Source organism: Podarcis raffonei, chromosome 11, assembly GCF_027172205.1.
Source record: "Podarcis raffonei isolate rPodRaf1 chromosome 11, rPodRaf1.pri, whole genome shotgun sequence".
NCBI lineage: Eukaryota > Metazoa > Chordata > Lepidosauria > Squamata > Lacertidae > Podarcis > Podarcis raffonei.
The window spans coordinates 42,637,177-42,650,166 of record NC_070612.1 but is presented as its reverse complement, the minus strand read 5'-3'; the positions used below and the strand labels follow the sequence as shown (position 1 = coordinate 42,650,166).

The 12,990-nt window shown below is 42.6% G+C and overlaps 1 protein-coding gene across 3 annotated transcripts in view; it reads right to left on the bottom strand.

The window, feature by feature from the left end:
• Positions 1 to 12,990, bottom strand: part of CAMK4 (calcium/calmodulin dependent protein kinase IV) — an 84,205-nt gene that overhangs the window by 24,892 nt on the left and 46,323 nt on the right. For all 3 annotated transcript variants that reach the window (XM_053407667.1, XM_053407663.1, XM_053407664.1), the window contains 2 exons: positions 12,757 to 12,839; positions 1,170 to 1,242 (listed from right to left, as the gene is read on the bottom strand). In XM_053407667.1, the coding sequence (XP_053263642.1) occupies positions 1,170 to 1,242; positions 12,757 to 12,839 (156 nt within the window). The remainder of the gene's footprint in view (positions 1 to 1,169; positions 1,243 to 12,756; positions 12,840 to 12,990) is intronic.

Sequence of the window (12,990 nt, the reverse complement as noted above, 5' to 3'; positions counted from 1 at the left end):
ATGACGACTCACACAGGACTACTGAACTGATACTTGATGGTTTCTGACTTCCTTCACTTCATGTTTGTAGCAATGTATGAAAAAGTTAGCAAAAGGTTAATTTGTATTTTGTTAGAATAAATGTCACTGAATAAGAAAAAGCTGCTCACCTGACCTCCTTCCAGCTGTGTTGCTGCTGCATACTGGGAAGGAGAAGGGGAGGGGGAGGCAGCAGAGAGGTCAGTGCAGTGCAAACACATTGGAAGTAGTGCCTTATGTTATTGCTGCATTGCCTGCCCCCCTCCAGAAGCAATGGAGCTAGAGGGAGGTCAGGTGAGCAAAGCAGCCCCAATGTGCTGGTTTAGTTTCCGCAATGCAATGATCTGCTCCAAGCTTAACCCAACCCTCTGGAGCAGATTTTGAGGGTGCTCAGTGGGCTGCAAGAGAGACAGAGGAAGGTGATGTCCTGTTGCACAAGCAGAAATCTGTTCCACTCATGCACAGAGAGCATTGAATCACAACCCAGTGAATGCAAGGTCCTGTCCTGCAGATTGCTTGGGTTGTATAATTACTTCTCAAGCCCACACTGGCAATGGCTCAGGTATGAACACAGGCTAAGCTTTCAGTTTGGGATGAAGCAATCTTTAACTGCTCATGTAGATTTTAAAACATTGTCCATCAAATGGTAACCAGGGAAGTTGGTGTGTAGAATGCTATCTGGCCTCACATTCTCCATCTGAATACAAAACTCAGTGCTGCCCTTGAACATCTGCTGTTATTTTGTTAACTCTCTAGACAGTAAGAAACATACACCCCAAACTGCCTAAATATAAAAGCAATATACTAAAGATGCTTTACCAGAACAAATGGATAGCTATTGGCACACAGAATATTGACACAGAAAGTGTCGCTGTCAAAGCTGCCTCCTCATTCTTGATATAAATGACCAAGAGTGAAAATAAATAGGTTTCACAGAAAGTGAGCTGTCATAACAATCATTCAGGTATGCAGCATGAAAGATGATGCTGTCGCAAGATCACTTTTGTCTCAAAGATGCCGCTGATTTAGACAGGTAAGCAGAAAACCAACCCAAGAACTGTAGGCAAGAGCTGTCACACCTATATGTATACTGATTACATAAATTGCTCCAGGTAAGTGAAAGATTATTCTGCAAGAGTAGTAATGCTTACAGCAACTGCCTCCAGGATTTGTTTGACAGCATCAGCAGCATCTCGTTCACTGTAATATCCTTTTTCCACAATCCTATAAAGAAACAGAAGATTTATTTATTCATAATAAATTTGTATACTGCCCTTAGCATAAACATACAAACCATACAAAACACAGCATAAACATACAAAATACATAATAAAAGCAAGAACAAAAACGAAACACACCCATAACACCTCCCCCCAACACATTTAAAATGACAAAGATTGCAAATCAGCCCAAGGCCTGGCTGAAGAGGAATGTTTTCACTTGGCACGAAATTTCACTTCAGACTCAATGGTTACAAGGAAAGCACAGTTCTAAGTAAATGTGCTATTAAAAATTAATCACACAGTAATCAGAGCAGACACATCTTATAGTCTAGGAAGTCTCCTGCAGAATAAAAAAAGCCACTTGGTCATGGCTAAAAATAGATTTACCAAGTATACAGCAACTCTGGTTCTCAGCTAATAACAAAAAGATTGTTTTTCAAGACATCAGCTTAGGTGCTATGGGAATGAAATGAATTTGTGCTAATAAATGCAGTATCCTTAAAAGGCTACTGTAAAAAAAAAAAGTTCATACTTATGAACTCCAGAATTAAAGGGCAGATACACAAACTCCATGCTCTTAGTCAGGAATAAGCCCTTCTGAGACCAATGCTATTTATTTCTGACACTGTGTAAAGTACTAAAGTCAGGGCTTGCAAGCTTAACCAAGCTATAATGAAATAAAAGTGATATATAGGAAAAGGCAGGAATAGGTAAGGCCATAATATGCCTTGTATTTTGTGTATATATACACTAGTTCCATTCATTCAGTGATACAGCTTTCAGGTCTAAGTGCTGTTCCATAGTGCCTTATTTTTACAGAATGGGAATCTCAGTGCTGCCATTGATAACTACTGAAAAGCTAGGCCACACAGTTGGCTTCCCAAACAACGAAACCATGAAGCAGGCTCTATGGATATAGCTGAAACTATTCCCATGGTTGTGTTGGCTGGACATGCATATGGCTGAGAGACTGGCCATACTACAGGCATGTAGGTGGTAACAGTGATTTTATGATTTAGCCTTAAGTAAGCCATCTAGCCCTAGGGCAGGTGAGACAACTGCATTCTAAGGCTAACAAAGCATCAGGGTTTTCCTAGAGGTTGTACAGGGTGCTACTTGCATTCATAACTTTTTAGGAGCTTGATTGCACTGCAACTGCTAAAAGCTGCAGCATAGGACCAATATTCACATTGCCATAGCTCCATTGCACAGAAGATCATTTTAGAGCAGGGTAGGCAACCTAAGGCCCGGGGGCCAGATGAGGCCCAATCGCCTTCTCAATCCGGCCCCCAAACAGTCAGGGAATCAGTGTGTTTTTACATGAGTCAAATGTGTGCTTTTATTTAAAATGCATCTCTGGGTTATTTGTGGGACATAGGAATTCCTTCATTATTATTTTTCAAAATACAGTCTGGCCCACCACATGGTCAGAGGGATGGTGGTCTGGCCCACAGCTGAAAAAGGTTGCTGACACCTGTTTTAGAGGAATAATCCTCATACCTTTTACTCTGTGGCAGTTGCAGTGAAATCAATGGATCTACTCCAGAATAAATGATTTGAAGACTGCAGAAATAATCTGTTGTCTCCTGTACAGAAGCAGCATTTTGTTTTCAGGCTGTTCACTGACTGAAGGCTCCGTGAACTAAAATGTGATCACAGCACAGCTCCTTAGAAAAGAAGATTGCTTCCATGCTATAGTAATAACCACAGTACAATGAAAATAATACAGCAAAATAACCTTGAACAATCAATTATTGCAAAGTGCTTCTGAGTTGGAAATAGAAAGAAAGAAAGTTGGTATATTTTGAGGCACTGAGGCATTCGACAGCCAACCTTTCCCACAGACTCACTTTTATTACTCTATTGATCCGAAAGAGAGAGAAAAAGATTAATCTAGCTCAGCTCAGGAAAAAAAATTACCAAAGAAACATTGTTTTGTGCAGGGTTTCCAGCTTTAAATTTAAGAAATATTGGCCACCTGAGTCCAAGGGGAGAATCAGAGAAGGCCAGAAATGGCGCTTGGCAGGTCAAGGGTATGAGGTAAAATATCATTGCCTGGGCTTTCTCTAATATTTACTGGGTTTTTTAAGATATTGATTCTAGTTACTTCCCAGAACATTGTTTTACTAATAATAATGGATAGTTTGGCAATGCTGCTTCAGGAGTTCATTAGACAACTGAGACACATGTGAGTATATGGGACACAGAAGAAGTATACTATCTTGTCAGAGGCTACACCCCCCCACACACAAAAGAACACGTCTAGATCATTTATCAGTGCTCTCACCTTCAATTGTCAGCTCATCCTTTTCTAAGTGCTAAATTATCTGATTTATTGATGTCAAAAAATATCTCAACAATGCAAAAGTTTATGCTATTATTCATCCCCTACTCCAACCAAAGGTTGTCATTGCTCTCCCCTGCGGCGGCGGCGTAACGGGGGCGGCTGTCTCTGCTTGAACATATGTTCTCCAGAGCCGGCCCATCCCCCACACACACACTGGATAACCCTGATGCTCCCTAGATCCCCGGCTGGGGACTGGGGAGGGAGAACGCCCAATGCCTGAGCCAAGGTCTACCCACATTTGAAATTCAATAAAGTTGTGGCCAATTTAATCCCATAGCACGTTGTCTCGAGTTGTTATTCCGCATGACGGGGGGACCGCGGGGGATCTGGGGACTCCGCCTGTCCACGCAAATATAACTTCTCTGTATGTTCACCCTCTCTGTATGTTCACCCTCTCCTTCCATTGAGACATGCCCAATGCAACCCCCCCAAAACCCCCCGCAAAACTTATTTCTATCTGCTTATATGAAGACCTGATAATTACCACTTTGCCTTTTAACCGCCTACTCTCAGAATAATTTTTTATGGGGAAGCAGACAACTCAGTGGGTTGCATCCAGTGGTGGCTTTGCCTTACACAAGTCAGGGCATTCGATTTTTGCCAATCTGCCATGCCCACTTAAATCCCCCAATCACCCTGGAAACTGGTTCTGAGAACTAGTGGGACACCCCCACAAAAAATAAACACATAATGGGATATGGCTCAGAGGGCTGCAGTAGGTAAAAGGGAAAGCATGATGTCACAACATGCATGAAATGAAACATTTCCACTAAGGCAAAATCACATTTGGATTCAATGCAGCATTTTATATTGCTAAATGACTGGTCCAAAATCACTTAGGACTCAGCTACATTAGTAAAGAAAAACCATTTTATATGCGTTATAACACTAAGACACCAGATGGCGCCGTGGAGTCCCATCTTTCGTCAACGTGATTTTCCTTTATAAAGCTTACAACGTGCTTAACTGAAACGCTTCTTTGATGTGTCTAGATCCAGCCAGGGTTATATGAACTTAAAAAAACAAAACACTGATTTCCCAGGGACAGAAATCAAACATTACGTTTCTGGTTCAAATTTTCATAATAAATTACATTATGGTTTGGAGCTGACAGCTATGTGAATCACCACGGAACACACTTACTGACAGCTTTTGCTTTCTTTAAACTTTTGCAGCTTCCATAGTATTTCAAAATTCCATAGAGGCATCATCTAGAGCTGTGGAGTTTGTTGTCATCAATACGCCTAGGACACTTCATTGAATAAATATTTCTTCTACTCTCCTATTTTAAATCGCTTATATTATTTCATTTTTCTAACATTGTATAATAGCTAGATGATTGTCTAAAGCAGAGACTGATGCACAGATTAAACTTGCTACAAAGCAATGCTTTTAAAATTACAGGTATCTTGGGATTTTTTTTTCCTTTTGTGGACTAAAACTGTTGAAAAGTTTGTAAAATATTTAAAACAAAATATTTAAAACAAATCTCTTTATTCCGCTAAGAAATCTGACAGCACATGGAAGGCTTTCCCCAGTGCCTGCCATCAGCATTGATGCAGTTCCAGTTTCTTGTTGCCAAGGTATCTTTAGATAGTTACAAAGTGATGTGTCTTTGAAAATGAATCCAATGCGCTAGTTTTGCACTTACTTCAGAATTTTAAGCAAATGTCAGCTAGCTAGCCTTGTAAGAGATCATATCCTGACTTGTCTAGCTGTCATAAAGGAACTGTGCTTGGCAATGAAGCTTTCCTCTGCTTCTGACACTGCCTACACAGTATGACGCTGTGTCAGGATCTGGCCATATAGCACAGACAAACATGAACTTATGTTGCAGTTATATAACCCCAAAGGCCTGGAAACAGTGTTATGTTTTCTGTATACCTCACCGTCATCGTGTGCATAGCAGTTTACAGCAGGGATGGGGAACCTCTGTCAGGCCTAGATTGGCATTGCTTACCAGACATACAACCACTACCACCCCAGCCCTTCAGACTGAAATGTCTGCAAAAATGCACTCAGGCTTTGTCTCTGGACTTCACTGATTGCCCTTTCTGCCTTATTCAGAATGTTTTCCTGCTCAATGTTCTTGATTAGAAACTGTTCAGTGCGGGCCTTGAAAACAGATCTTTTTATTTTATTCTTAATCCAGTTTATGGCTCCACTCTTAAGAAACAGCCTGTCATTCCGCTACACCCTTCACAACTCCTTCCTACCCCAGTTTATTAACTTATTTGGGGTGGGGAGTGGGGAGTCAGCTACAGACTAAGCCAAGATAACTCCATTCCAGGACCATTTGGAAGGAGTGTGTTTAAGGCAGGGTGGTCCAAAATCATGCACTCTTCTTCTTCGCAGGCTGTGTTTATTTACAGACTTTGCAAGAGACTCAACTGGTTTTGAACATTCTGAAATATTCTTCTTCTTCTTTTTCTTTTTCTTCTTCTTCTTCTTCTTCTTCCTCCTCCTCCTCCTCCTCCTCCTCCTCCTCCCCTGCCTTTTATCCTGACAGGAACTCAACGCGTGCTTTCGTTAACAATGCAGACAAGCAGTGGGATGTCTGAGTTAGACAATTCTTCACCAGTTGACCGATGTCCGCCTTGAGGTTGGTGGTTGACATTCGCAGGCAATTCTCAAATGAATGATCTACTAGGTTGTTTTGAGTTTGGGACTTTATGAAGTTCATGTTTGAAAATGATTGTTCACAGTTCACCCACCCACCCACTCTGGCACCAAAGTTCCCTTCTCTCCCCCACCAATTGGTGCACCCCAAAGCTCAAACTTCTCTGCATTGCAAAAAAGAAAGAAAGCAAAGTCTCTCTCTCTCTCTCTCTCTCTCTCTCTCTCTCTCTCTCACACACACACACACACACACACACACCATGCTTCTCCTCTGCACCAGGTGGTGCTCCTCTTCTTCTTCTCCCCCCCCCCCCCAGATAGCTCTGGAGTTCTGGAAGCCTGTGGGATGCAGCCACACTCCAAGTGGGCCATAGAGTGCAGCCTGTTGGCTGCGCAGAAAGCCTCTCCTCCTCACAGAGGAGGCAGGGGGCGTTTTGGCCCCTGTCCAGCTGCTCCAGCTGCCACACCATGCCCCCAGGTGGCCAGCCAATTGGGTGAAGGCTGCCGCTCAAATGCGGCCGCGACAGCACTTCCCGGCCATTGTGTTGCTGGTTTTCGCCTACCTCATAGCAAATCGTCACAACTTTAGGTATTGGCGGTTAGGCATTGGAATATGGTTGTGCATTGGAGGGTAGGGTGTGGCCATCGCCTACCCCTCCATTTTATGGGTATTCCGGTAAAGGAATCCGGCAGTCGTGAATCCTGTCCGACGCCCTTGCTGGTGGCTAGGGCCATGGCACGACCCCTGGTGACATCAGGGGGAGCTTTCAGTTGTATTTGCATCAACAGGCTCCTCCCACTGGTGGTTAACCCTTGATGGACTCACCCTTCCCTGAGGGGGTGGAATCACACTCTGTTGTTTTATCCAATGCCTAAGCCAATACCTCTCACATGCTGTAATCAATAAAGTTGTGGCCTTTTTTAACCCATTAACCTAATATACTGTGTCCATGTGTCTTTCTTATCCTCAAGCAGGTGGCGGGTCCTTGAATCACAACTCCTGCAGCAACAGCAGCAGCAGAGGAGGAGGAGGAGGAACAGCAGCAGTAGCCTGCCTTTGGCTGCAACCACCATCTTCACCAGCCTGATTGTGCTGCCCCGGGTGAGGAGCCTCAAAACAGCCTCAAGGGCCACATGTGGCCCACGGGATGTGTGTCGGATTGCCCTGGCCCAGGTGATATGAAAGCCATATGAAAGAATCCATGTAATGTGCTCTCTGCAGCCAGTCACCCATAGGAACCTGCATTAGGAAATTCTCAAAGTTCACAGATATAAGCAAATAAGAAAAACAGGGCCTCCTTGGTTAAATAATGTTTAGCACAGAAAAATGGACCTAATTACTATCTATCTTACCTCTAGGATCACGCAGCACTGCCATCAGAAGGAAAAACGCAAGAATGGGAAAGTGTTCAAAGTGGTCTGATTTTTACAACTCATTATGATGATACAAATCTTGATGGTTGGTTATTTTATCCTCCACTTCCTTATCCTATTAAATGCCCATCTGTTTCTTGTATACTTTTGCCTCACCTGCAGATCTAACCACATGCATTCGCTGGCAATTTGCCCACATTCGCCTTCTGAAACTCTCACTGTTCATTACTCCCTTCTGCTCTGTTGAGCTTCTATAAATAATAAACCTGTTTGACATACTGATGTGACCAGCATGTTCATGATACACACTGTTTATTTTTCCTCTGTGATCCATATTTGTGGTATAAAATGTTGTCTTTGATTTTTTTTTTTTTATAAAATTTTTATTGGTTTTTCCACATATAATATAAAAACAATACAAGAAACAAACACAAACAAACAAACATATAAACATGTATAGTTTCATAGATTTTTTCATGTACCCAATTTCAGCGACTTCCCCTTGCCCCCCTTTTCTGCATCTCTATTTTAAACTTTTTTTTTCCAGCAACCCCTGATCCAAATTATTATTAATACCTTTCTTTAACCTCTTTCTTTCCTCTTATCCAATCATTTATCGCTGCAAATCTGTTATGCTTTACCCAAGACATTTTAGCACTCAATAATTTTACAACTATTTTTAAGATAAAGTTTAAATTTCTTCCAATCTTCTTCCGCCGTCTCTTTCCCTTGGTCACGGATTCTGCTCGTCATCTCTGCTAGTCCCATATAATCGATCACCTTCGTCTGCCACTCTTCCAGTGTGGGTAGTTCTTGTGTCTTCCAATACTTTGCTAGTAGAACTCTCGCTGCTGTTGTAGCATACATAAAAAACATCCTATCTTTCTTTGACACCAATTGGCCTACCATGCCCAGGAGAAATGCCTCTGGTTTTTTATGAAAGGTACACTTAAGCACCTTCTTAATTTCATTATAGATCATTTCCCAGAAGGCCTTAATCCTTGGGCACGTCCACCAAAGGTGATAGAAAGTACCTTCAGTTTCATTACATTTCCAACATTTATTATTGGGCAGATGGTAAATTTTTGCAAGCTTGACTGGGGTCATGTACCACCTATAAATCATTTTCATAATATTCTCTCTTAAGGCATTACTTGCCGTAAATTTTATACCGGTGGTCCATAACTGTTCCCAGTCAGCAAACATAATGTCATGACCAATGTCCTGTGCCCATTTAATCATAGCTGATTTAACCATTTCATCCTGTGTATTCCATTTCAGCAGCAAGTTGTACATTCTAGACAGATTCTTCGTATTGGGTTCTAGCAATTCTGTTTCTAATTTTGACTTCTCCACCTGGAAGCCGATTTTCCTGTCCTGTTTAAAGACTTCATTTATCTGATAATAATGTAGCCAATCTCTTACTTTAAACTTCAATTTCTCATAACTCTGTAATTTCACATTTCCACCTTCTTGTTCTACAATTTCCCAATATTTTGGCCATTTAGATTCCATATTAAGTTTTTTAACTTCCTTAGCCTCCATTGGTGACAGCCACCTAGGAGTTTTATTTTCCAACAAATCTTTATAGCGAATCCAAACATTGTACAATGCTTTCCTTACAATATGGTTTTTGAAGCTTTTATGGATTTTTACCTTGTCGTACCATATATATGCATGCCAACCAAATCTATTATTGAACCCTTCTAGGTCCAAAATGTCTGTGTTCTCAAGAAGTAGCCAATCTTTCAGCCAGCAAAAAGCTGCTGCTTCATAATAAAGCTTTAAGTCCGGCAGGGCAAACCCCCCTCTTTCTTTTGCATCAGTTAATATCTTAAATTTTATTCTGGGCTTTTTGAAAGGCTGCCTGGGTGAGAATATCCCTGTGTTTATGTATGTATGTATGTATGTATGTATGTATGGCATTTTTATCTCAGCTTTTATCCAAGGAACTCAAGGCAGCGTACATGGTTCCTCACACCCTATTCTATACCCTTAACAACTCTGTGAGATAGGTTAGGCTGAGAGACAATGACTGTCCCCAGGTCACTTGGCATCGTGGCAGAATTGGGAATTCAAGCCAGGTCTCAGAGATGCTTAGGAAACAGGAATAAGCATCCCTTTCTGTTTCCTCTGTAAGACCTTCTAACAACGGCACAGCACCAAAGAGAGAATAGGTCATTTTGCAAACTTAAAAGGAGGCTTTGCTTTTGCTCCCCAGGGTAATACTGGAGCATTCAGAGAACACAAATGCTGCTGAATGAGTGTTTTTGTGTTGCTGAGTCTGTCCAGTGGCTGTGGGGGATGGTAGATGCATGTACACAGTTCTGCTGTGTGTATGTCTGCCTGTGTATATCTGTGCATGCAGGAGCGTGGGGTGACTACACTTATTTTTGGCAACATATGGTGCTGGCATGCAGCCCCTGAAAGATCAGCTGGTAGAGCATGAGACTCTGAATTCCAGAGTCGTGGATTCGAGCCCTACTTTGGGCAAAAGATTGCTGCATTGCAGGGGGTTGGACTAGATGACCCTCGTGGTCCCTTTCAACTCTATGATTCTATTATTTCTATGATTGGCCAATGTTGAATGCAGCCCTCAGGCCCTCTGGCCTGCAAGGCTAGTCACTCCTGATAAATATTGGTACATAAAACATGGTTTAGTGTTACATCTGAACCCAGCAGAGTGCCTTAACTATAGTTTAACTTTTAAAGCCATGATTTGTTGTTGGCTCAGTAACCTTAGCTATGACCAAGTGTTATGTGTAAACATGAGCACCTCCCTAACTACAATGGTATCTCAGGTTAAGAACTTAATTTGTTCTGGAGGTCCGTTCTTAACCTGAAACTGTTCTTAACCTGAGATACCACTTTAGCTAATGGGGCCTCCCGCTGCCGCCGCCGCCACGTGATTTCTGTTCTCAGAGCCAGTGTGGTGTAGTGGTTAAGAGTGGTAGACTCGTAATCTGGTGAAAAGGGTTCGCCGCTCCTCCACATGCAGCTGCTGGGTGACCTTGGGCTAGTCACACTTCTCTGAAGTATCTCAGCCCCACTCACGTCACAGAGTGTTTGTTGTGGGGGAGGAAGGGAAAGGAGAATGTTAGCCGCTTTGAGACTCCTTCGGGTAGTGATAAAGCGGGGTATCAAAACCAAACTCTTCTTCTTCTCTTCTTCTCATCCTGAAGCAAAGTTCTTAACCCGAGGTACTATTTCTGGGTTAACGGAGTCTGTAACCTGAAGCGTTTGTAACCTGAGATACCACTGTATATAGTTTATGTGACCCTTGTAATGTCACCCTTCCCAAATTGTCCACCAAGAAACAGAGACACCAAACAAGAGTAGCTGAAAAATGAATCCACTTTTAGTGCTCAGTTCCTCTCACTGGCACTTTTCTTGTAGTTGACACTGCTGCCAACTTTGCCTGGTAACAGAATCCTTTCCCCTTCTATTCAAAGTTGCAGCTCAAGCTGGATTTTAAAACTTAAAGGAAACACTGATGAATTTTTGCTTTGCAAATGTTTCCACTGTTGGGCGCTGGAGTGGTTTTGGTTAGTGAGTGGAATGATTTCTGGGAATGTGTCTCCTTTCAATTTGGGCAGCTTTTGAAGGGAAAACTCATTATGCATGAGTTCGAAATGAGATTCTGTTCCTGACAGTCATTACAATTAACATATGAAACTACTTAAGTGTGCATTAGTCAAATCAGTCTTTCAATACCCACCTAGCAGAAGAAGAGCGTAGAGAGGGGTCCAATGTAAGGAATGCTTACTTAAACCAATTGCCGGTTGGGGAAAGAAAAATAAAAGGCATGGTTGCAGAGGAAAGGAGTGCACTTTAAGAAACAACAAGCTGCAAAATAGTGTGGGTGTTTCTTTCCTGGCAGAATGGAAAGAGGGAGCAGTTGTTTGATGACAGCTCTCACTCTCACAGCCGACCAGTGGAAAGGGAAATGGTGGCATGGTGAGGCAATGCCAGTAACTAGGTGCTGCAAACACTTAAGTGATGTTAGGAGGAGGGGCAGAAGAGAGTTAGAAGCCAGATGGGATGAAAGGGTGAAACAAACCAGAATTACTTCGGTAATTTGCAGTTCATCCTTTGGTTTAAACAAGGTTCGTTGACTTGTTTAAATAAACCACTGTTTAAGAATGGTTTAATGTGATAATAATAATAATAATTTATTATTTCTACCCTGCCCATCTGCCTGGGCTTCCCCAGCCACTCAGGGCGGCTTCCAACAAAATATTAAAATACAGTACGTCAAACATTAAAAGCTTCCCTAAACAGGGCTGCCTTCAGATGTCTTCTGAAAGTCTGGTAGTTGTTGTTCTCTTTGACATCTGGTGGGAGGGCGTTCCACAGGACGGGTGCCACTACCGAGAAGGCCCTCTGCCTGGTTCCCTGTAACTTGGCTTCTCGCAATGAGGGAAACGCCAGAAGGCCCTCAGGGCTGGACCTCAGTGTCCGGGCAGAACGATGGGGGTGGAGACGCTCCTTCAGGTATACTGGACCGAGGCCATTTGGGGCTTTAAAGATCAGCACTAACACTTTGAATTGTGCTCGGAAATGTGATGTGTGAACCACACCACTGCTGTGACAAAAACAGGCTTCAACCTTATTCATATTGACCAGGTACCAGAAATGTCAGCAGGGACATCATGTGATGTGCAATGCAGCCACAGTTCTTGCTAAGAAGCCTAGGAGGGAAAACATTAGAAACAGGCTGCTTCCAGTTGCTTCTGCCTGAGGTCATGGCTTCTTTTGTGATTGCAGTACTGGCTATGATGCTTTTGGGCCCTTAGGCATTTAAAGTACTGCCTGCAACCTTTCTCTAGCTTAGATCCCCAGATGTTGATGGACTACAGCTCCTATCATCCATAGCTAGCAGGACCAGTGGTCAGGGATGATGGGAGTCCACCAACATCTGGAGATCCAGGGTTGAGAAAGGCTGCCTTAGGGGCTTAGCTGAGAAGGGGCCTGAGGCCTGTTCCTCTTACACCCTAACAGGGCGGTCCTTGAGAAAGACATTTGCTTTGAAGTCTGCCCTGTGAGACAGAGGAGAGCAAGATCACAGCAGTTTTCAGGGCAGGACAGTGGAAAACTAGTCCCCATTCAATAGTAACTCTTCATTATAACAACATTCCTGGAAGAGATATGGAATAACTTTCACACATCGCCTACCTGTCAAACAGTTCTCCTCCCGTGACCAGCTCCAAGACAAGGCTGATTTCTGTGGGGGTTTCAAATATCTCCTTCAGTCTTATCTGAGAAAGGCACAAAATAAGGAATTTTTCAGTTTCAGAGAAAGTATGTATATATTTCGAAGATCAACAGCAAGGAAGTTTCAGTGAAGGATGAATGTCTCATTTATCCCATTAACTTGGTCTTGGGGTTTGTTTGAACTTATTCTTGTTT